General features: G+C 43.8%; 1 protein-coding gene and 2 long non-coding RNA genes across 4 annotated transcripts; 1 reads left to right on the top strand and 2 right to left on the bottom strand.

The window, feature by feature from the left end:
- Positions 1 to 2,645: 2,645 nt before the first annotated feature.
- LOC108493886 lies at positions 2,646 to 3,961 on the bottom strand. The gene is made up of 3 exons (XR_001873634.1): positions 3,803 to 3,961; positions 3,439 to 3,668; positions 2,646 to 2,732 (listed from the first exon to the last, which is right to left on the bottom strand). It is a non-coding gene; the product is annotated as an uncharacterized LOC108493886 (long non-coding RNA).
- Positions 3,962 to 4,084: 123 nt separating this feature from the next.
- LOC108493885 lies at positions 4,085 to 5,149 on the top strand. Its single transcript, XR_001873633.1, has 3 exons — positions 4,085 to 4,259; positions 4,741 to 4,881; positions 4,957 to 5,149. It is a non-coding gene; the product is annotated as an uncharacterized LOC108493885 (long non-coding RNA).
- A 6,089-nt stretch (positions 5,150 to 11,238) lies between these two features.
- Positions 11,239 to 24,809, bottom strand: RBM17 (RNA binding motif protein 17). Of its 2 annotated transcripts, none has more exons than XM_017807831.1 (12): positions 24,728 to 24,809; positions 22,576 to 22,716; positions 21,295 to 21,411; positions 20,257 to 20,423; positions 18,316 to 18,410; positions 17,711 to 17,767; positions 15,852 to 15,993; positions 14,326 to 14,477; positions 13,740 to 13,813; positions 13,325 to 13,423; positions 12,935 to 13,007; positions 11,239 to 12,789 (listed from the first exon to the last, which is right to left on the bottom strand). In XM_017807831.1, the coding sequence occupies exons 2-12, from the start codon at positions 22,696 to 22,698 to the stop codon at positions 12,686 to 12,688; spliced, it is 1,203 nt and encodes a 400-aa protein (XP_017663320.1). In that variant the 5' UTR covers positions 22,699 to 22,716; positions 24,728 to 24,809; the 3' UTR covers positions 11,239 to 12,685. The 2 variants fall into 2 exon arrangements, with proteins under 2 accessions (XP_017663320.1, XP_017663319.1); XM_017807830.1 differs by having other exon boundaries at positions 18,316 to 18,413.
- Positions 24,810 to 25,093: the final 284 nt, after the last annotated feature.

The raw sequence follows: 25,093 nt of genomic DNA on the forward strand, positions 1-25,093 counted from the left end.
AACGGACATATTTGGGCAAAGCCCGGCAGAAACCCGCGTCATTCGGAGGGTGGCACTGCGGAAAGGAGGAAGTTCTTGCAATTTCAGAGCTTTTAACCCTTCGCTTCCTGGAGGCAGCAGGGCTGGGAGAGAGGCAATAGGGACAGGACAAGGAGCTGATGGCCTTAGAAAGGGATGGAAGGCGCTGGGAACGGGTTTTTGGGTTGGTCTGTGGTGAATTTTTCCTTGGTGGGACCAGTACAGAACTGAGTGTAATGGATGTGAGTGGGATAATGGAGTTTTAGGCTCCTGCATCACTTCTGCTGATTTCTGAGCTCAGCAGAACACCGATCCCATCTTCTTTGTGGAGGCACTGGAACCAGCTGGGAAAATTCAAACACTTCCAAAACAAGGGTACCAGAAACACAGATCCCCCTGTTTAGCATCTCCTGCCTGCCCATGTGCAGGCTGGATCACTCAAGGCAGTTGGAAGTTCAGATCCTGCTGTTCTAACCCCCATGCTGAGGATGGGCAAATCCCTCTCTCCCAGGATCATGGGGTTGGGATGAGTCGTGAGCTCATCCCAGAGTCTTGGAGCACCAATGAGGAGTATTATCACCTGGGACAGTTGTTTATTTTTACTGTGGCTCCTTTACTGCCCTCCCTGGAGGTAGAAATAGGCATTGGCTTGGAGCTAGTTCAAGAGAAACACTTTGAACTGTGAATGACTGGAACCCAGCCTTTCATCTTGGTGGTTAACAGTGATACCACGAGCTCCTTGCTGTGTCTTTGCTCCCTGCAAAACTGTTTTTCCCTCCTGAAGTCACCAAGACTTTCCTCAAACCACCCCTGTGGTGTTCTAAAGCCTTCCTGCCCATCTTCTGCAGCCTCCAGCCCCATCCAGACAACCATGATGCTCAAGGTGAAAATTCTTCATCCTCTCCAGTGCAGGGTCAGTCAGATTTGGCTTAATTTCCCCTGAAGAAACCTATTTAAGCCAGTGAGTGAGGAGCACTCAAAAAAAAAATGCCCCCCAGGCTGTTATGAGAGCTGTGGCTCCAGCAGGGATAGCAGGGAAATCAACATCTTACATGGCATTGCTGCCTCTGCCCTGCCTGGGGAGTGATGTCCACTGCACATGGAAATATTCCTGAGCCCCAGCACCCTGTGAGGGGAAAAAAGAACAGAAGATTTGGTGGCATGGGTTGCTGGGCTTCCTTCCAGCAACTGGAACCAGTTACAGCTCTGCCCCCACAGACATGGCTGGACAGGCTGGAGTTGCATCTGCCCAGGCAACTTGAGCAGGCAACCATTTTCTTGGGGAAAAATCATCCAAAAATGGAATTTCTCAGGACATTTAGTAACCTTAAATGGTCATAGGCTGGGAAAATTTAAGGCAGGTGGGTTGGACATCCATGTGCTTCTGCCACACAGCCCAGAAGGTAAAGGAGATCTCTTCTTCACTCCAGGTGATGGTCCAACATCCAGGCAGAAGGGAAGGACACCCCAGCCACGCCCAAGGCCAGGGCAGCATGACCCAGGAGCTCTGCTGGTTCACCCTGACTCTAACCCAGTCCTCTGCTTTGCCAAATGAGTGATATTCCTTGGAGTGATGAGCTTTCAAATCCCTATAAAACACAAAAATAGATTTTTACAGTTTTATTACCCAGTATAAATGTGGATTAGCAGATCATCTCCAGGAGAGTATTTTCAGCACATGACTCCAAGGCTTGGCAAAAGAAACAGCATGAAAAATACTCAGGGTTAGACCCAATAATGAACTTGAGTGTCTTGTCCACCGAAATACATGTTTGGATGCTCATGTCCAAGTCTCTTGTCCCTAATATTGTGCTCAGTGCCTGCATAGCTTGGAAGGGGCTTAACTCCTTGTGCAGTTTTTTTTCTGCAGCACTAATCTTGCCTGGACCCTGTCACTTCAGCTCCAAAAACTTCCCAGCAGGAGCATTTTAGAGCCTTGTAGGTGTGACCAGGTCCTTTATCAGAGGATGATGGATCAGGTCCCCATTAAGGTGCTTCTGTCACGTGGTCCCTGCTCTCGGATTTGCTCCAGTCATTCTGTGCCTTGGCCCAGAAAGATCTCAAGTGGAACCGTCTTTGGTGTCCATTTTCCCTATGGGAAAATTCCAGAAATCAGCTTCCAAGCTCCAGCCAAGGCCATCACAGGAATCAGAGCATCTTGTTGCTTCATTCCCTGTATTAGATACTATCGTTTTTCACCCACAGAAAGCACCTCAGGCATCTCAGTGGTGTCAGGCAGTTTAAATAAAGAGAGAAGACTTCAAACATAGTCTGGGTACTTCTGGTGGATGAGGATCTTCACCCCTCACTGACTGTTCAACAGCTTTCCTGTCTGGGATCTAAAAAGAACAACATAAAAGAACAATATTAATGATAATTAAAAAATTGCTGAGAATCAGGCTGGTCCCAAAAGAAGGTTTAGATTAAACTAAACAAACTATGGTCCAGGACAGTGAAATCAGGGCATCTCCTCTCGGCAGAGCACAAATGCCAGGCTGCACAGTCAGAGAGGGTGGCAGTGGCTCAGCATCACTTGAGGTTTTCAGAAAAGTTGGGCAAACATGGTGGGAAAGGTCTCAGCCAGCACTGATCATGCCCTGGGGCTGAGGGATGCTTCTGGAGATCTTCCCAAGTGCTGGTTTCCATGGGAGAGGCACTCAGAGACTTGATTTTTGCCAGCACCTTTCCCAAATGTGTCCTGTAGGAAGCTGTCTCTGAAGGAAATAAAAGCATAATTTAATGACTATTAATATTTTAGGGGGGTTGACACAGCAAAGGGTCCTTTTACCTGTCTCCCCAGGCTTAAACCCATATTTTGTAGAAACACAGAATGGTTTGGGTTGGAATGGATCTTAAAGACCATCTCATTCCAAACCCCCCACCATGGGCAGGGACACTTTCCGTTATCCCAGGTTGCTCCAAGCCTCATCCAACCTGGCTTTGAACACTTCCAAGGAGGGGGTATCCACAGCTTCTCTGGGCAACCTGTGCCAGTGTCTCACCACCCTCACAAGGAAGAATTTCTTCCCAATATTCCATCTAACTCTGCCCTCTGGCAGTTTGAAGCCATTCCCCCTTGTCCTGTCCCTCCATCCCCTGTCCAAAGTCCCTCTCCAGCTCTCCTGGAGCCATTTTAGGCCCTGGAAGGGGCTCTAAGGTCTCCCTGGAGCCTTCTCTTCTTCAGGCTGAACACCCCCAGCTCTCCCAGCCTGTCTCCAGAGCAGAGGAGCTCCAGCTGAGATGCAGTGACTGCAGCCCTCAGCTTCATCCTCAACCCCAGAAAAACCCTCCTTGGCCAAGATGGAGATGGAGACTGGATTGGCCTTCCCCACCCTGCACTGGATCCATAGGGATGCACAACCAGGCTTTGTATCGAGGGGCACAGAGATGAGCTCAGCTGCTCAGCATTTCTGCACATACCTGAGGGGAAGCTGAGATATCCTTACCTATACAGGGAATAATTGATCTTTATATCAGTGATTGCCCAGCCAGGAAATCAGTATCAACTCTCCTCCCTTTCCAGTCAGTTAGATAATGGGTGGGAGCAGTCTGGGAGACAGGAATGTCAGTGCTTTTCCTGAGCTGGAGCCACGCAGTCATTTCAGCTGAGAATCAGTCACGGGGATCTCCTTCAATACAGGAGTTGTACTCTACAAGCAAATAAGAATGCAAACAGCTCCTTTGAAATATTTATAACATCTTGAATGGCTTGTGTGGCACAAACCCAAGAAAGACAAGGGTGCTCGTAATTGCTGGCTCTGGGTATGTCAGGGGATGTGCTTACATTGATTGATCTGCCTTGCATAATCCTATTTTGTCCTTTTATAGGATGTTTGGGTGCTTGAGCAGGCTGAGAGCTGCTCTTGTGCCTAAGCCAGCCTCCAAGGTGGCACTTCAGTGACCAGGCACTGACAATCACGCTTTCGTTTCCAGCCCATGCCCAAGGTGTTTGCTAATTTTCCCAAGCTGCAGCAGCCAGAGACACCTGGTTGACAAGGAGGTGTTAGGTCATAGGTCGGACTCGATGATCTCAGAGGTCTTTTCCAACCCAGTCAATTCTGTGTGATTCTGTGCATGGTACCCAGCTCCCTTTCCCACAGCGAGCTCTCCCCACATGTTGATCACCAACCTGATTCTTCAGCCTTGCAAATTTAGCAGAAGAGAAAGTTGCAGAGAGGCTCATGGCCTCTCACTGGGAATGGAAATGCTGTTTCTGCTGGGAGAACAGGCAGCACAACCAGGTCATCAGGGCTTAATATGCAGCAGGGACTGGGAACAATAAGCTTTTGGAGACTTTGCAGCCAACCTCCCCCCCCAGCCACTAAAACCTGACCTTGAGAGATTACTTTTATTAACCTTTGGTATTAGAGCTGTCCTCTTCATATCTCAAAGATTAAGTGCTCTATAAAGGTGTGGGGACGAGATTAGATTAGAAAGATACAGGTCAAAGACTTAGGACAAGGGGGAATGGCTTTAAACTGACAGAGGACAAGGTTAGATTGCAGATTAGGAAGAAATTCTTCACTCTGAGGTGAGACACTGGCACAGGTTGCCCAGAGAAGCTGTGGATGCCTCATCCCTGGAAGTGTTGAAAGCCAGGGTGGACAGGGCTTGGGGCAACCTACTGTAGTGGAAGGTGTCTCTGCCCATGGCAGGGGGTTGGAACTGGATGATCTTTAAGATCATCATCCAGCCCAAACCATTCTATGACTCTGTGACCAGGTATTCTTGGTGCCTTGCACAGCTCCAGATCCTGGTCTCCTGTTTTGCACAGTTATCAGCTTTTGGGTTTTGGAGAGGAAGAAGGAACTGGACAGCATTTCCCAGGAGTGGTCTGCAGGCAGTAGTTACTGCAGCTGTCAGGTACAAACCCTCATGGCTTTTCTACAGCTGCCAGCTCCAGCAGGTTTCTAACGTGATTTTGCTCTTCCCATGCAGGAAACTCTCTCTCCCTTCTCCATTGATTTCCATGGCTTTGAACTGCTACCACATACCCAACCTGGCACTGAAGAGGAAATGTCACATTTGGAGACACAGCTGCATTCTTCTTCTGATGCATCCAGAGCGACAAATAATCACTTTTACTTCACACACTCCAGGCTTGCTCCTTGCCATGGAGTTAAACCCCCCCCATTTTTTTTTAATCAGAAAAAAGAAAAAGTATGTATTGATTTTATGATGCCAACATCATTACTTTTTAATATAAAAGCTGATAGCGGCCTCAAGTTTCCAGGCTTTTGTATTCCCCAACACTGCAGGAAAAACAAAAACCATCAGGCTTTTGCCCATGAATAAATCAACACACTGGATAGAGATAAATCGAAGCGAAACACTTCTAAACGATCAGGTAGAAATCCAAGTGAAGAAAGGGCAGGAAATACATGACTAGCACTGTGATAGCTGAAGATATTTTCAAAACTTACTTGATTTCCCTATTAGCTGTAAATTCCTGACTTCCTTGGAAGAGCTGAGCCCCTGCAGGAGAACATGATACTTCTGAGACAGTACCTGTGGATGCTACTGTTATGTGGGACGATGTGCAGAGCTGTAACTGGTGTGGTGCAGGGAGAAGGGCTGGCTGCACAATCCTGGGTCTTCCTCTGAAATTTGTGCTTGAAGCAAATCCTCAAATCCCACTTTTAAATTTTGCTTTAAGTCTTTAAATTTTGCTGGGCAAGTGCATCACCCCCTCCTACAAAGAGGGAAGACAAGTCACTGGGAATTGCTCCAGCCCATATCCTCTCCCAGTGATTACTCTCCATCACTACAACTGCACAAACCCAGCACTCTCCCAAAGCAGAAAAACACAAATCCCCACCAGTTTTCCCTTCCCATCCTCCCAAGAGGAGCAGGTGCTGGAAGAGCCTGGTGTGTTTTGCTAGAGTATCATTTGAGTTTTGGTTCACAGTTGCTATACAAGTTTTACAAGTTCAAAGCAGTGAAGTCCAAAAATGCTGCCCAGCTTTATGCCTGGGGCAAAAGGTGGAGAAATCCATGATGAGATGAAGGCCTTTGTCTTGGCAGAACCACGTGGATTCCTGAGCTGTTGACTTGCTGCAAGCTCCCAAATGGAGGCCAGAGATCACACCTCAGAGACTGGGAGAGGGAAAACAACTCAGGGGTATGAAGTGGCAAAGATGCTTAAAAAATGCTTTGGCAAAATCCCCCACATTCCTCCTAGGGGAGGAATAAGAATCAGGAGAGAAGAAAGGAAATGGTTCGGCATCTTCCTGGGAAAGATCTTGTTTTCCATACAGTTGACCTTGTCTTGGGCTTCAAGCATGGGATACAACTTGTGGGAGATGGGGAGGAGCACCAGCCTTCAGGCTGCCCAAGCAGGGATGTCCTGCACAGCCCAGTGGGAGCAGGACAGTGGTCCCCTGTCCCCTGCTGTCCACAGGTACAGGGCTGAGAGTCTGGGGAGTGGTAACACTGTTTGGACATAAGACATAAGGCTGTGCTCTTACATTTCTATACTAACTAGAATTAAATGCAGCATGAATCCCTGTGCTTTGGGATTTCCCCATTTCCTGATGCTAAAAAGAAAAGGAAAAGAAAGGAAAAGCCATAAAGCTGCAATTATGAGCTCTGCAGGGATCAGAAATCAGAGAAAGCAGGTAAGAGAGGAAACATCTGCAGGAGTATACAGGCTATCCCTTCTCCAATTAATGCAATGTTTCCTTTGGCTTTCATGTGTGTTCTTCCACTGCAGCTTTTCCACCTCGATGCCCACTTCCCCCCCATTCAAGTAGGAGTTTGCTCACTGAAATGGAAAGCTGTGTTTGCACCCGTGCACAGAAAGCCACGAGCAAGACCCAGCCCTGCCTAAAACAGACAGACAGCAAGATCCCTAAAGGAGCACAGCTCACAACGGGATCACATTTGTATTTACTGCCAGCTACTGCACAACTCTGGGTAAGTTACCAAACACAGGCACACAGACAGGGACTTTATCATCCATTTTTCTCTCTTGAGGAACATAAGTGGAAGAATTTGTGTTTGCCCAGCTTTCATTCCAGCAGTTATAAGTCCTGCAGACTTTACAGTAATTTTTTTCTCCTTGCCACTAACTGGACACAAAAGTATTTTTGCAGTAAAAAGGAGGTAAAATCATGCTGGGCATTCAAGGCAAGTGGGCACACCTATCCCACTGACCTGCTGAAAAAGAAAGGCAACCTTACCAATCTAAGCATTCATTTAGAAAAAGTTTCAGAGTTCATAGATCCTTTGGTGAGGAGGAGGATCCTTTGCTCCTGACACAAGGCATGAGTATCTATCATTACATCTAGGGCTGCCCAGGGGTTAAAGGCTCTGGAGCTGGCTGGTGCTGTGAGCAACTCATATAATTGCCAAGTTTTGCATCCTTAAAAAATCCTTTCTGAGGCAGGAAATGTCACTAAAGTCCTTTGAGGAAAAGGTCCATTTTTCAGCAACCTGGTCTAGTGGAAGGTGTCTTTGCCCAGGGCAGGGGGTTGGAACAAGACAATCCTTAAGGTCCCTTACAATCCAAACCATTCAATGACTTCATGAGTCAGAACAAGGCAAAACAGATGAATTTATCCACTAAACTACATCACAGGTGAAAAACACTTGCTTGAAATGCATTTTTAGGCCAAAGTGGGACAGAGATGAGGTTCACATATTAAACAAACAGTCAAGGGTCATGTGTCCTGCCAGGAGCTGCCTGACCATCTCCAGCTGGGCTTTGCAAACCCCTTCTACAGCTGTAACCAAAGCCAGTGGTGGTGTGTGAGGATAAACCAAACTGATGGGATGATAAAGGCACTGGGGTTGCTCTTTAACTGCCTTGCAGCTTGAATAAAATCACAGCATCACAGGGCAAGAGGGAAGTCCTTTATTAGAAGTCCTGTTTACAGGACACACCAAAAAAATTCCCAAGCCCAGGCACTAATCTCAAATCTATCTATGAAAAGCCACCTCTCCACAAATCAGCATAGCTGAAAGCCAAATCTCCTGGCTGTATCTTTCCCTGCTCAGCAACAGCAAATTAACAGTCAGCACACACTGCCAACACAGTCAACCCCTACTCCTCTTTAAGGACAACTAAGGGCAGGAATTCTCCTAAGGACTCAATCATTACCACACTGTACTGCAGTTATTGGTACAGGAAGTGCTTGTAAGAAACATAGTAAGTCCTCCACGATCACAAGCAGCTCCTGCTTTATTGGGAAAAGGAACAGAGAATTTTAATTCATTTCTACAATTCTAGAGTAGCTAATCCTGAACATTGTTTTTTATGAAGGACAAGAAGATCATTAGCAGCAGCCAGCATGAATTCACTGAGGGGAAGTTGTGCATGACCAACCTGATAACCTTCTAGGATGAAATGACTGGCTTGGCAGACACTGTCACTAATTATCTGGATGATGGGGCAGAGTGTGGTCCCAGCATGCTTGCAGATCACACCAAACTGGGAGGAGTGGCAGATACTCCAGAGGGTCCTGCTGCCACCCAGAGGTGCCTGGAGAGGTTGGGAAGAAGCTGGCAGGAGCATCATGGACCTCAACCAGAAGGGCCAAGTCCTGTACCTGGGGAGGAACAACCCCAGGCACGAACATGGGATTTGATTTAAAGCAACTCAGGATGATCTCAGTCTTGCTCAGGGCCTCTTGCACCAAGTGCTATAAGGACAAAGTACTCACTCCCTCATTAGACTTCTGCTTGTGGAGCAAGAAAGATCTGAGAGGTTCAAGAACCTCTTTGAAACCTTCCATGTTTGTCCTCCTACCTTTAAGAAAACTATGTGGGGTTAAAACGCTTATTTACCCCTGCAGACAAGGGTAAAATACCCTGACACACTCAAACCTTCCACAGGACCTTGGTTTCAGATAAACCCCTTCTAAAGCAAGCACCTACCCAGACTGCAGCACACAAATTACAAATCCTTCTGAATTTGCTTTAGAATCTAAAGTTCAAGGATAAGAGAACTTGCCATTTTCCGCTGTCAAAATAAAAAGCAGCACCACAAGGAATGTGGTTTTTGGCTGCATAGTTGCAAGTACAGGGCAAGAGGGTGTAATCCCAACTCTCCAAACCACCTTCTGCATGTTCTTGGGCAAGACACTCCTTGTACCTCCCTCTGTGTTCAGACAGCAAGTTCTTTGGGGCAACAGCTCTCACCTTTCACGTAACAGTGGCAAAACAAGCTTAGATTTTGACAGTAGTGTTAAAAATGTTCCCTGTGAGCTCCAGCTCATCAGATTTTAGTCTGACATGGAGGAGGCAAGTGATAAACCAAGAGAAATTCAACTTAGGCTAAGCACATAGTACAATAAATCATAACCTGTGTGCTAAATGATGGGCTCTGAAATAGCTGCTACTGCTCAGGAACACCTTGGGGCTGTAACAATTAGGGAAGCAATGAAGTCACTAAATCCCTGCTGTTAAAATAGCAGCCAATGTTCTCAATTAGGAAGAGAACAAGGCAGCAAAGGGTGATGCCACTATGCTCTTAAGACCTCAGCATTGCTAATGCACCAAGCACCTCATTCAGCCCCGAGCTGACACGTCCTACACGTCCCTGTCAGCTCCTTGTTCCCTTCAGGACACTGTCAAACCTCTCCAAGTAGACATCTGATCCAGATTCCCAGAAGCAATGAACAGTTCATACTTAGCCTGAGAGAAGGTGCAGTTATTCAGCACATTATTCAGCACACAGAGAATCACAGCACTTGCAGAGGCACTTAAAACGTGGAATTAAAGCTTAACTTTAGTAAATTGTACCTGAAAGACATCCAACGCTTCAGCTGAAATAGAATAACCAATCCTGCAGTGCCAATAAGGCAAATGCTCTTAACAGCCCATCACCCTCTTCATTTCCTGTAAAATCAGAACCTTCTAAGGCACCACACAAAAAGAGGAAACAAAAATCTTATTGCTTAAGACCAGAGTCACCAGCACGTACCTTACAGAAAGAGGCGGCTGCACAATTTCCAGAATGCAAAGATAAGCAACCAAGCAAAACTTGGTGGCTGCAAAGAACTCCAAATTAAGTGCTGCTGAGCCTTTTGAAAGGGCACTGATGAATCACAGAGGAGAAAAATGGATGTATAAGCAGGGAAAGCTGGAGGTGTTAGATAAAAAGTCATATGAGAAACTACTAGAAATAGAAGTCAGTAACAAGATTCCAGAGGAGCCCAAATTCTCCAGCAGAGAAATAAATTCAGAAGCAAATTTTTCAAGGCATGCAAGATACAGCCATGCCCGAGGAAGTGTGAGCCAACACAACAGTGTTGAAGAACAGGGAGAATGTACATTTGCAAAAAAATGCTTCCTGCCAAGGAGATTATCAGTGACGAGTGAGACCTGACCATGCTCAGTCAGTGTGTCTGACCCTTTGCAGGTCTCCACACCTGTGCACCTGTTTGTATTGGCTGTGGCAGCACCCCAAGGCCACCTGGCTCCAGTGCCATGTCTTTGTAAAGCACCCACCACAGAGATGAAACTCAGGTTTGTAGCTCTGCTACCACTTTAGTAGGTTTGCTTGTGATGCTTCAGTGACCCTACTGTACAGAAAAATATCTCATTTATAGCATCAGTCTCCTACACAAAACACTAAATGAACAAAACCTCTCCTAACGTTTTCATGGATAAATGTTACCCTTGTCTTCAACCACAATAAGGATTTTTAGAACAAAATGATTCAAAAGTTGCCAATAAAGTGATTCTCAGCAAATGGAAAACCTCCAAGTTATCAGACTGGAAGCTCAAAAGCTGGTATTAAACAGCAGAACAGCTGGTTAAAGACACAAAAATTAGTGTGTGCACCTCAGGAAATGCTTACAGCCAGTCACCCAAAGGTATTTGCTGAAATAAGAGCCATAAATAAATCACGTTGCTTGAAGCCAAGTTGTATTTCAAGCCAAGTTCAGATCATACTAAATCTGCTATGACTGCTTAATTCTTTACAGCAGCCACTCAAATTATCTGACTCCTATAAGCAAATCTATGCTAATTCATATCAGGCCAATCTCTTTGTTTTACTACAGAGCAGCAAAGGCCTTAAAGTGTTGCTCAAGGTCAAAGAGAAAACTAAGAGCAGTAGAATCTCTTACTGCCCCAAGTCCTGTGGTTTTGGTGTTAGTCAGGCCTGCTCCTCACCTCTGTTCATGAGGGTTCCTCGGGGTGGATTAAGGCCTGACTCTGTGGGCAGGCCTTGTGCAGCAAGAGAGCAGAGTAAGGAAGCCAACACACAGGAGGTAAAATACAAGGCTTTTTTTAAAAATTCTGTTTTACAAGCGAGTGTTTGTACAGAGGTTGGTGGAACACAGGCGGACAAAATAAGCCAAACACAAGACCAAGGGTTTGTCATAGAGATCTGCAGCCAAAACTTCATAAAAGGGCAGCAACTGGAGATATTCACAGCACTGAACTAAAGGTCTATACACCCTCCCCCCAATACATAAATGTAACAGGAAGAAGACATCCAGCATCATGTTTCAAACAGCTAAATTGCCTTCAGAGCTCACAATAATTTCAGCATCTGCACAATTCTGGGTGCAAGGGGGCACAGAAACAGCTGCCACCATTGCAGAGCCACCTCTTGCCAACTCTTTGTCACATGCTGTTCCCAAAAGAAAAGCAAACATAAAACCTGAGAGCTGTGTAGTATTTTACATTTAGTTAAAAATAAAAGAGTTGTAGTGTTTAGTAGTTCAGTTTGTCAACTCTTCAGATTTTCACACGAGAACTTCCCTCCATGGCCTCCTACTTTGAAAACTTCCACAGGCACTCAAGAAAAAAAAGAAAAAAAAAAAAAAAGGAGGCCTAAGCCCGATGGTATTTGACCTCAAATATAGAAATACACACAGAGAGAGCAAATGCCAGGTTTGAAATGATTAAACAAAGTTAGTTACCTACGTGTGATGTTGGAGGAAGTGAGAATTTGACGCCTGGCCAGATACAGGAACAAGTGTCCCTCAGTTCTACCTACAGCATTTCACTAAGGGCCTGTGATCAGTTATGCCTGGGTATTTCTAGCACAGACTGCCTGACAGCACAGAGCTCCTGCCAACAGTCCATTAAATTCCTTCCTCCTTCCTTTTAAACATGGATTTTCTTTGGGTCTGGGAAGACAGACAAACTCATTCCTTGTTGCTTTAGTCTCCATCCTGGCATAGAAAGTATTGTCCTGGAGTCAGGAGAACAAACTAACTGCCAACTGTCCAACGAGCCCAAATCACTGGTGTGCAGAGACGAGGACTTAGGAGAGCAAGGCTCTAACTCTAGGAGATACCACCAGGGGAGAGAAGCATCACAGCACGTAGTCCTTGTCCAAAGCTTCCCACTTATCGTGGATGCAGCACAGGGACTCCATGATGAAGCACCAGAACAAGGAAAGCAGGAATACAGACAAAGCATCTCCTCAGCAGTGGGTTTTCAAAAGAACAAAGTCATCTGAAAGCGCAACAAACCCCAGGATCCCCAGAGCAATAAGCAGAAATGTGCCAGTCAAAACCACACAGATGTGAATCTTTCAAAGGGCTTTATATTACAAAAAAACATAGGTCACAACGAATGTGAAAAATCCATTCAATGAGGCTTGTTTCCAGTTTGCTGGGAAAGCTACTTTTCTCTTCTTCATTCCCAGTCTACTGCTGAAAACGTGATTGCCAAAACAGTGACACCTCGAGCCAGATTTTTAAAATCAAACTTGCTCCGCCAGATCCAGCACTCTGAACTTGTCCAGGTTGTAGAAACAAGCCTTCACGACTCTGCCTCCAAAATACCTTCCATTTAGATCCACAACAGCTGGAATTGAAACCAAGAGCACGTCAGCAAGCAGCAATTCAATAAAGTAAACATCTCTTTAACTCAACAGTCTAATCAGTGAGACTGTTTAATCTCTCTACAAAAGGTAACTCTGAGGGTCACAGGACACAATTTAGGATCCCACCTTTGATGGCAGATTCAACCCGTTCAAACTCTAAAAATATTCTTACAGCTTCATCATCAGGGGCACCAGGGATCTGAAACAAAACAAAAGCCCCAAACCAGAAGTGATTAGAACAATAGCAAGCCCACTGTTTTAAAGTGCTGTTCTTCACAAAAGTAGTGAAGGGAACAAAATAAAAAGGTTCCAAAATCACAGTACCCCGAGATTTTTGCCCAGATTCTGACACTGAAAGTTTGTATCTTACAGATATGGAAAATCCAGAATCCCAACACAGTGAAGCACCCTGAAAGATCTTTTATCTATGTCCCTTCTCTTAGGCAGTAACACACCAGTTGTGAGGGACAAGGGCCCAGTTTTACTTTCAGAGTAGCCAAAAAGATCCTCTCTTACCTCAAAGATGACACATTTCCCAACCTTGCCATATTTCTCGCATTCCTCCTTCGTTTCAGCTTCAAGATCTTCATCCACCTCTCCAGCGCCCACCATGTTCTGAAAGTTAAAAGAATAAACCCAAGTCACTGGGTGGAGTCTGTGCAGATGGTTGTGTAGATAAATTAGAGATGCCCTGTGAACTGTGACCATGCATGCTTTAAAAGCTCAAGAGCCACAGGAGGAGAGAGGGGAACTGTACAATTTAAAGCAGCGTTAATTTGAAATACTTATCTCAGGAATACACATATTTTCTCCAGAACACAAAGCACCACATCTGTGCAGGCCAGAACCTCTGAACTACGCAGAGTCTTGTAAGAGGAACGTAAGTTTTAACATTTCAACATCAACACATGTTCTCTGAGTCCCAACTTACCCTTAGTAAGACCACTTTAGTTGGGCATTTCAGTATCTCGGTCAATGGGTTGGAATCTGCTTTCTTGCCCGTTTCTGTTACAAAGACAGAACAGTGAATCGTGGGTAAGATAAGATTAAAGCTCAACTGGGGACTTTTATCAGAATCTTATTGATTGAAAAATGGAATAAAAGCCACAAAATGTAGTTTCATATTGTAGGGGAACAGTTATTCACAACTTGTAGCTACTTGGAAGGACAATAAGCAGAAAAATCAATTCTAGTTATGTGAATTAAGTTAGAACACTGACAATGTACTGACAACGTACTGCTTCTTTGGGGGAAACAATTCCTAAGTTCAGAATTGCATCAGATTCCCTAAGAACTAAAAATCAGCTCTCCTGACTTCCAACACTTGTGCTCAGGCAGAGGTGCTGTGGGCAGGCTGAGCTAAAAAACATATACAGGACTTCACAAGATAAAGAAGATAATTTCCACAAGAACGAATAGGAGCCATTCTTCCAACTCCAGTATTTTCTCCAAGGAGAGATGGTAAAAAAAAATCCATGAGCTTCATTTCTCAGGGACTTGTTGTAGGACACAATTACCTTTCTCTGTAGACTCGCCAACGATGATCTTGCCACCCCTCTTGCTCGTTTTCTCTACTGACAGTGCTGTGCTGAGCCCCTGTTCATGCTTTCCCAGTCCCTGGCCCTCTCTGAAACCATACTTCTGCATGATTTTGTGAGCTACTGTCCCCCTGCAAAGAGAAAAAACATCAGTTAGTGAAGGTTTCTTCCATAAAACATTAGCACTGCATTACTCCCGACTGCTCAAATATTCTACCTCCTAAAATCTCCTTACACAGAGACAGAAAACATAAGAGCTTCTACAATTTACAACCTACTATCTATTAGTTCCAAGTTGGTGTAAGCTCCAGAGGACAAGACCTTACTAGCCCTTCCTACAAGAAATCTGGATATCCTCAGTATTAATTTAAACATGTCTAATTTTTCTGAATTTTCCAGAGCATCTTGAGGCAGCAACATCCCCAAGCTATTTCAAGGTACATTTTTGTAAGAACCTTACAAAAAGCACCTCCACTGACAGGTTTTGAAATTCCTAGTGAAGGAACAGTCAGAATGAAAGCATACCTACAGGTGTCAACATTTCTTTGGTGACCACAGCTTGACAGGTCCAGACACAAAAAACATGTCATGGTGTACTAGCTTAAACCACAGTAAATATTCTATGCTCAGTCACCCCCATTTTATCAATGGGCAAACAAGATAATAGAGGAAATGCAGGATCAGTGACTACATGGCTATTTCCTAAGCACAGTACCTGAAACACACATTAAAAAAGGCCAAGAAGTCTGGCTGTGTAATGCTGAAAGATTAAAACACTAAGTCACTGAATAAACAGACAATTGTGTGGTCAGGTTAGGTCAGATTTTTAGCCCTTCCTTCAGTAAAGTGAAGGTCCCAGGGTACTGCTAACTAGAGGTGGTAATGACAAACAAACTGGTCCAACAGTACCAAGTTTGGTTATCCTTTTTTTGGACAACTGGAAAAAAAACAAACTCAAAACTGAGGTCTCTAAGCTGTTTTTAACTATAGATTCATCTTCACTTTGTTGCCACAGTAGGAACACAAGCCTTACACACAAGGCAGAAAAGTAAATGGGCAGGTTTGCAGCCACAGCTGATACATTCAGGTAAACATGCTCTGAATTTCTGAACAAACAAAGCAAAGCTGAAATGATTTGCCCACTGGTATGTAGCAAATTTAAGACAAAGCTGAATAAGAAATCTAGAGGAACTAACATACCACCTGTGTTTTCCTGTATACTCCATTAGCTTGGCTTGTACAGGCCATAAACACTTTAAACTGGAATGTGGCTTCAGAACTCACTAAAAACACAGTGTGGAGTGCAACCACCTCAGATGTGTTTCCCTCAATCCAGTTAATCCACTGTCTTCTTCTGTACCCTGTCAGTTTGGACTCTCTGCACTCAGAGTAACCACATACATACATGGGCTGTGTTCTTCTCCACTGACAAACTATTTTAGCTTTTGGTTTCCACCACTTTCCAATGCCTTTTTCCACAAAATGTGCAGCAGTCAGTCATTTACCCCATGTTAGCAAGGAAGGAGTTGCTGGGTCCCGTGGGGGAACGAGGCCTCTCTGGCTCATCATACACTGGAGGAGGAATTGCTGCTTTGGAAGATGGTGCCCGAGGTCTGGACTCCTCTTCATATGGGAATGATGCTACAGCTGAAGGAAAAAACCAATTTGCTTTTTCAATAAAATCCCAACAAATTATGAATAAAAGCCTCCCACATAAATCCAAATCAGAAGAACGTTTCCTTCGCATGTGTTGTTTTAACATCCTGTCACCTCTCTCTCACTCTCAGAAACAAGATTTGAGTTATTCTGGATCTTCCTATGGATATAGATACCCACAACTCTAAAATATATTTATTAAACTCTTATTAAATGGAGAAAAAAAGCATTAAGAGGCCACCTGGACTACAATGAGTTTATCCAGGCAGAGGCCAAGCAAAACTGAGAAGGCTCATTCATGAGGAACAGAATTACAACAAAACTGGATCAACGTACACAGCTCCAGGTCCAAAGACTGTGAGTAAAAATACACTTTACATTTACACAGAAGAGAAACCAGTCTATTAAAAAGAATGAATGCAACTCATCTCACTGAGAATTTCTGAACTGCAGCTCTTCCTGGGGGATGGAGATATACCTGGACATCTCAGTCATACGGGTTAGATTGCTAAACTACCTTCCACTGACAAGTCTAATGGAAAAATGTAAAAAAACAGGTTACAGAACACCAAAGAAAATATGCAGAAACACTTTTGAAAAGTCTTTTGGACTTCTATGAGACTGACTTCATTTTAGAATATTTTCTTGGGAACGAGTTCTTGGATCTAATCAAATAAAAGGTCAGGTGTGAAGTTTGGGGATGTCATATGAGGAAAAAAAATCCTATTTGAGCAGCAAATGGATTGGACTTTTGGATTTCTGCTACAGCAATATTTTCTCTTGTTTTTCCAGCCTAGATTTAAGCATCAAGTAAGAAGCCATACAAAGGTTTCCTTGTGGGATCATGTCACATTTTAAAAGCACTCCCCCTCAGGATATTTGTACCATTTCCAGCCTATATTTACTTTTCACCCAATTGCTCTTAATTATTTACTCAAAACATTCTCTTTCTGTTTTTGATGTTTACACATGTCAAATGCCTTCACTATTATATTACTCACTTAAGCTTTGGGTTTTTTTTTTTACATTCCAGTCTTCTCATAAATAAACTGAGGACTCCCAAAGGAAAGTTTGTGCGCCTAGGATTCTTTTTTCTTATTATTTTTTAGAGTAGACAACAGACTGCTAATTATTTTAATTTTAAAGTACACAACAGTTAGACATGGGGAAAAAAAAAGGGAATGGTTTTGTTCCTATGGCAAGATGATGCCACCTCGTGGACAACTGTGATCTTCACTGAGGGAAACACCAGTGCACACCCATCTCTCCAGCTGAACTGTACCCCTGAAAAACTTACAAAATTCTGTCTGTAGTGCATAATCCCTTCAGAAAAGATACTCACAAAGTACTTCCTAAAGCAAAGGGCAACAGAAAAATTCCCTCTCCACGCTGTGGAGGCTTCTAGTCTACCCAGAGAAACCTGCCTGTGACATTTCTTTTTCCACATCAGAAGTAACTGAACATGGTTATAACACCCCACTGCGCCAAACCACTTCTCCAGCAACATAGAAAGAGTCCTTCAGAACACAGATGTGAAGCACAGCAGCATCACAGGCTCCCCACAGCTTCCCCCCATCAACAAAGAACTAGTACAAGTCCTGCTGCCACAAAGAATCCTCTGGGAAAGGCAGGAAGACTCAACTGAATAGCATGCTGAGTGAGAAATAAACACTGCTGGGTTGAGAGAGGAGGGTTTTGTAGTACTCACGTTCTTTGTCCTTCTCAACCAGAGAAGTGGGTGGTGCAATGGCAGCTCCTCCCATACCTATGAGTAAAAAGGAAAGCAACAAATTTGGATGACATCACAACAGACATGCATTATTGACTGTAACTTTGCTGCTGAAAGACAACAAAGCTTAATTTTGTTTATGCAAGGACATATTTCACCACCCTGATCCACATCATCTGACTGGCTCTGAGAGCACTGAAGTAACAAAAGCAGGAATGATGAGCTGAAAACTCAACAGTGATTCTCGTAGCCTGATTTTATCTCCTGGCTCACTCGTCTCCTGGAACCTAAACCATGCAGAAACTTAACACAGGTATCCATAAACTAAGGTAAAAAGAGGTCTTTTCACAAATAATTTAGCTGCCACCTGCCTCCATGGAAGAAAAAAAATCAGTTTTCTGCATTACAACAGTAATGCTGTAACAAAATGCCAGATTTATTCTAAAGGCTCAGAGACAACTGTGGACTCATCTGAGGAAAAGAAACACAGAATCCATGAAACAGGAATGAGATTGTGCATTCCCCCCATCCCTCTTTTTCCTCCTCCCCTGTCTCCCCATCAAAACCACAAGCAGTTCCCTTACTCCTTTTCCGTCTCTCCCTTTCATAATCTTCATCTTCATCAGAATCTGGATCTGGTCTTCTGGAAAACCCACTGGCTTCATGTCTGTCTTTACGTCTTCTAGGAGACACAGTAAGTTAGGATAAGAAACCATCAAAGTTAACTCTGTGCCTTAATTTATGATCCCACCTTTGCAGTGTGAATTATTCTGCCCCACTCCAACTGGCATTTTACCATGTTTCCCATGAAGGTGTAAGTAAACACCTCTATTATTTGTTTCTCTGCTTTTATCCTCATGGGGCATTTTTTAGTGAAACATAAGATGGATCTAAAGCAAGATTGTTTTCCACTTACAAGTCAGCCAGGAAGAATGTATGGAAAGGAGGAAGCACCTGAATAAATCTAGTTCAAAGAGAGCAGAGTTAACTGAATGACTACAGACATTAATTAATCACCCTGCTCTGGACAGAATCCCTTATAAATTCTCCACCACAGGCTATACAGAGTCATATCATTTACTCAATTAAAAAAATCATCATGCCTAAACATCCTTGGCAATTAAAGTAAGATTCAGGCATAACTTCTAACATTAAGTGAGGAATTCTTCAAGAATTGTTTGCACTTCAAGTGTTATCTAATGTGACCATGAAATCACTCATTTTAATACTTCAGAAAAAAAAGGAAAAGCATTTTTTCCCAAAAGTTAAGAGCATAGCTTGCTGCATAAATCAGATCTCACTCCTAGCACAGCCATCAGAACTGTGCTACAGGATGCTAAAAACAGCTCTACTGTGGAACCACACAAAATTTCTGGATCTCTACCCTGTGAATGCAAAACAAATGTACAGCCTGTTGTCCCAAAGCAACATCTGATGCAGGTTTGGCTGAGATTGCTTCCCCAATTTGAAGTCAGAATGCATTATGCATTTTTCACTTCCTTTCTCTAATGTTATGTATAAAGACTCTTGGCCCACACACAAGTACAAACATGACTACAGAGCAATCAGTGCTGAAGCTGTGGGAATGACATCCCAGATTTCTGAGGTCTTGCATGCCAATGGGGTAGAGCCTTAGGCTTCCTCCTCCATCAGAACAATGAACATATAACAAAGAGAAGACAGAGAAGTCCAAATGACTAGAAATATTAATTTCCACAATCTAAACAGGGCAACAGATCTGTAATTCCACCAACTTTGTACTGTGACAAAGATAGTTTATTAACTTCACTTAAATTAAGCAAAGATAATCTTCTGCCTGAAGATATTTTACCACTTATTTCAATCAGACACTGAATCTGCATTCAACTTCCTTAATATGATTAGAAAGATTTCTTACTGCAGGGAAAGGGTATTAAGGTAATTAAAGATAAGTATATTTTTTTTTTTTGTGCAGAGACAAAAGAGTAATAAACACATAATTAACTTACTTAAACTGAATGCAGAGTATCAAAAAAAGGAAATGCAACTATGACTCTCAAAAACTGTGCTAACTACATCTTTAAAACTGAATGCATTCCTGGATCAGTCTGTAATATTTAGGAGCAGAAAGGATTTTTTATCATTGAGTGTTGAAATGCCTTTCTGCATTCTGGTTACACTGACATCTAATACTATAAAATACCTGCAAGGTCAAAGTCTTACAATGATGCATGAAGTACCCAAATATTGCTGCTGTTATTGAAACAAAGTAAATTTGGAATACAGAAATGTCAAATTTAGAAATCTGATATGCACTTTTCAGCCAAAGAGGCTGCAAAACTGAAAATTCTGATAATTTTTGCACTGTTAGGTGACTTCAGCAAGAGAATTAAAACATTAATTAAAGCACTGCACTTGTTTCCACAAGCACAGGGTGCTCTTCACTAAACCCTTCAGAATTTCCCTGAAATCGTTTGGAGGGATAAAGCTAAACAAACTGATGTGTCTGAGTGTCAATATGCCACGAGTTCACACAAAAGCCTTACTTTTCTCTTTCTTCAATCTCCTTTTGCCTCTCCAGCTCACGCTGCCTCTGTCGTTCCTCTCTCTGGCGTTTCACCACCTTCTCGTAGTCATTTGGGAACATGGGATCATACTCATCTGCCAGAGGAATCAACACATCTCCTGCAGAAAAACCACTAGGGACGGGATCCTTTAAAAAAAAAAAAAATGGAAAAAGGAGCTTGTTCAGCTGAGATCTGAAAACAACATCCAGTTGGAAACCAAGAACTAAACACTTCCAATTCCTGACTCCTATAATGGCAGGTAACATCCTGATCCCACTGTGAACAGAAGAAATCTTTGCTTTACTTGAAACTAACACTTCATCCAGTCTCTCATTACCTCACATGAATCACCCCCTCCCCTTGCCAAACACAAAGCAGCAGCAAATCCGCATGGACAAGAATTTTTCAACCCCCATTAATTCATTATTACAAGTTTTACAGTTTCTTGCTGCTGCAGCCATCTGCCAGGGTCCTCCCACACAATCTCATCAGGCTTTTTCATCAGCTGCTATATGATACCAGAAGAGGTACACAGGCTGTTCTCCTCTCAGCTGAAAGAACTGTTTCAGAACTATCACCTTTGAAAAAGCTTCAGGGAGAAAGTTTCTCTACATTCCTCACCATGAGAAATCCATTTTAAAAGGTTAGGTGGCTTTTCTTTTATTTTTCAGTTGACTGTTTTACAGGTCCAGTTCTGGTGCAATCACAATTAGTTATTATTTACCTGACCAAATTGGTGTCTTGCCAAGTACTTTGAAGCTGTCCAGGAGAAATACTCCAGGAACACTGTTTTATAACTGCACATTAACCTTGGTAATTCCATGCTGTACCACATGGAAGCCTGTATTAAATTGAAATGCTCATTAACTAAAGAACTCTGAGCAGAAGAAGACATTTTCAGAAAACAATCACTTCTCTGACCACTAGGAAAGATGATGAAAAAATAAAAATAGAGACTGCAGTCAAAGAATTCCATTTCCAAAACATTTGCTAACTTTTTAGCTGCCTTGGTCTTACCTTTAACCCAGCTGCTACATGAGGTGGCGTGTCCACGATCTGCCTCTCATCAGAGGAGTTCCCTCGTTTCAGGTCAATCACTGGAGCAAGGACTGTGCTTTGTTTTGTTCTCTGACTCTGCAAAAAAACACCAAACCACAAAATGTCTAAAAAAGATAAAACAGTTTTCTAAAAAGCAGCTTGATATACTTTGCAGTGGTAGGTGAGTGGTCCCAGGTTCAGACTAGAGCCAGAAACACACACTAAAAATTCAGACCATCTTTTCAGATGAGTTTAAACCGAGTCAGGTTGTTAAGAAGTTTTATTCCAAAGATCTACTGTTCTTCACATTAATCATCTGATAACATATATTAATCTATTCTGAACTCTGAGTTTTCTAATCCTATTCTATTCTTCCATTAGTCTATGGATATCCTGTACATCAGTTACATGGACAAAGAATATAACTGATACAGTAGTCATTAGGATTTTATTCATGCACTTTGTTCCAATTATCAGCTAAATCCTGCCCTCAATTTCACCAGCCTAAATCAGGAGGAATTCCAGTGAAAAAATGCTGTGCCTACTTAAGTATTTGGCTACTGCTTTTTTAATTAAGTAATCTCACTACAGAACCTACACACCACAAAGAATACAGTGTCCTGCCTCAACCAAAATATCAACACTGCTCAAAGAAAAAGGGTGAAATACTGCAGCAATAAAAAGAGAAAACGGTTCTGCCAGAGTTTAAACTCAAGGAATTTGCTTGTACTCCCCTTTCTCATGTACACTGGAAATATTTGCTGTAAAAATTTCTAGTGCAGGATGACTTGCACTTTAGCACTGAAAGCCTTTTAAAAAGCAGCATAAACTGATGCAAACATGTAAATATCTGATGCAAAATGCCAAGAATGATCAACAGCCAGTAGTGACAACTATCAATCACAGCATGACCCTTATTTACTCTCAGAACAAAGAAAAAAGCTTAATCTCACTATCTTTGATAGTTAAATCTGAAGATCAGCTTTTGGCTCTGTTCATTAAAAGCTCTGAGGTCTGCAGCACATACATCAGCTCTTCATTCAGTTTTAATTTTGCAAGAAACTCTCTAACATACTTCAAGAAACACACATCTCACCTTTTCCCCCGCTCAGTTTTGCTGGGTTCCTTGCTACAAACTCACAGACATATCCCAGCAAAATTACCCCAAGTTGGTATTCTAAGGTCACAAACACAATGCACCGATCAATAACATGCAATAATCATAAATAACAATAAAGCAAAACCACAAAGGGACTATACCTTTGCTTGTGTGAGAGCTGCTTTCTTCACCTGCAGCTGAGACTGCAGCAGTTTGAAATTCTTGGACCAGCCTTCTGTTTTAGAGTCGCTGGTCTCAACTCCCAAGTCATCGTAAAGTGACATTTTTTCTTCAATTTAAAACTGAAAGACAAGAGGAAAAAAACTCCAGATGACACAACAAACCTACTTCCAGGTTATGTGCTACTAATTTACATATGTTGGTACACCATATTTTTACATATTTTTTTTTCGAAGCCAGGGAAAATTTAAAGTAGTAACATTTTTCTGGCTGGTAGCAAATAGTCATGACTGCATTAAAAAGTAAGAGTTTGAAAGGTAATGAAAACTGTTCAAGCATTAACAAGTGTTGGAAACTTCCCAAAATTATTTTTGCACCATTGGATATCAATCATTCGAGGCTTTGAAGGAGTTATACAGCAAACACTGGTTCACAAAGAAATTCAACATTATGCATCACATGGGCCTCAAGACTTCTGAATCAAACACAAATTATTATTTCTGCTGACCTTAAAAAACTGTCCACACAAACATGCAACCACTGCAATCAGCTTCCTAAATTTCACTACTTTTTGCATCATAAAGGAGCATGCTTTTTATACTAAACAGACTTGTCAGAGTAGTATTAAGTAATAATTTCCACAGCATTGAAAGGCTTCTCAAATACAGAGAATTCACACACATATATATATAAAAAAAACTAGGCAGGTAACATCAAGAACATGACATGAAAGATATCATTTTGATATTGCATCTGACATGGATGGAAGAAGAGAAATCTGAATGTCACGTGAGGTCTGTCACCTGTGGCACAACCTGCAAGATCATTATTTAGCCTCTGGCAGGTCTGGATTGCAGCACCTTCACCTCAAAACTTTAACTTCTTAATTTACAAGCAGCACTGATTAACAGCCTGCATTGAAAGCTTATAAATTCATCAAGAAGATACTGATCCCAGAGATGTGACAGATACTTGGGAGGGAAACTCCTGACATACAGGAGATGCCTATTGCTGTGGGTTTAACTTATGTGCATTTAAACCTGTGGAAAAAGTCTCAGAGGCAGCAGACACCAAATACATTACAACACCAAAACGTGGCAAGCTCAGCACAAATTTTTAAAAAAACAACCACAAAACACAACAATTTAATCCTGCAGTGGAATATGAACAACCAGGCTCAGCACGAAGGAGTTTAGAGCAAGAAAAGTAGGTGGCTGCACTCCCTGGAGATATTAAATGTATGGGCACAGGGAATGAGACACAGAGGGGGTTATAGGGCACAGGGTGAGCACAGGGCACTGCAGGAGTTCCCACCTGACACAGGGGAGCAGGATTTAGGCAGCAGCAGTGCTGCTCTTCTAGGGGAGACAGGATGCACTGGGGGGGAATCACAGAATCAATTAGGCTGGAAAAAAACCGCTGGGATCATCAAGTCCAACCTGTGACTGACCCCCACCGTGTCACCCAGCCCAGAGCACTGAGTGCCATGTCCAGTCGTTCCTTAAACACCTCCAGGGATGGGGACTCCACCACCTCCCTGGGCAGCCTATTCCAGTGTTTAATCACTCTTTCTGTGAAAAAATTTCCTCCTAATGTTCAGTCTAAACCTCCCCTGATACAGCTTGAAGCTTTGTCCTCTCATCCTGTCCCTTGTTCCCTGGGAGGAGAGCCCGACCCCCACCTCGCTCCCCCCTCCTGTCAGGGAGTGGCAGAGAGCAAGAAGGTCCCTCCTGAGCCTCCTTTTCTCCAGGCTGAGCCCTCCCAGCTCCCTCAGCCGCTCCTGCTGCTCCAGACCCTTCCCCACCTCCGTTCTCTTCTATGGATAATGATGGATGGATAGGGGCAGGGTGCAGCCATCGCGGGGAAGCGACAAAGGAGCTGCACCCAGGCTAAAAGAAAGGTTGGGCTGCGATCTCTGTCATGTCCAGCCCTCTACGGACACAGGGGCCGAGGCGGGGGGGGCAGGCCCTGACCGCCCCCCCCCACTCCACACAGGCCCGGACCCCTCCCAGGCGTCGCTGAGCGGGGTACATCCGCCCTCCTCCCGCCGCGCCCTGCCTCCCCACACCCTGCGGACTCCGGTGCCGCCTCCCCACCGCCCAGGCCGAAGCCGAACCCAGACCCACCGCTCACCCGTCCCGGCACCGCCGCCGCCATGAGCCGGCGCTGAGGCCGCCGGGAAGGGCCGTCCCGCGCCTGCGCACTGCGCCCCGCGCCGCCGCCGCGCTGCCGCCCCCTGGCGGCGGGAGGAGGGAGCGGCACCGATGACCTGCCCACACACACACCCACCGTCCCAGTATGAACCAGTACGGGACACCCCGTCCCACTATGAACCAGTATAGGGCACTTCGTCCAGTATGAACCGGTACGGGGCACTCCGTCCCAGTATGAACCGGTACAGGGCACTCCGTCCCACTATGAACCGGTACAGGGCACTCCGTCCCACTATGAACCAGTATAGGGCACTTCGTCCAGTATGAACCGGTACAGGGCACTCCG

The sequence above is a fragment of the Lepidothrix coronata genome, unplaced genomic scaffold, assembly GCF_001604755.1.
Source record: "Lepidothrix coronata isolate B3197 unplaced genomic scaffold, Lepidothrix_coronata-1.0 Scaffold20, whole genome shotgun sequence".
In the NCBI taxonomy this organism is placed as follows: Eukaryota; Metazoa; Chordata; class Aves; order Passeriformes; family Pipridae; genus Lepidothrix; species Lepidothrix coronata.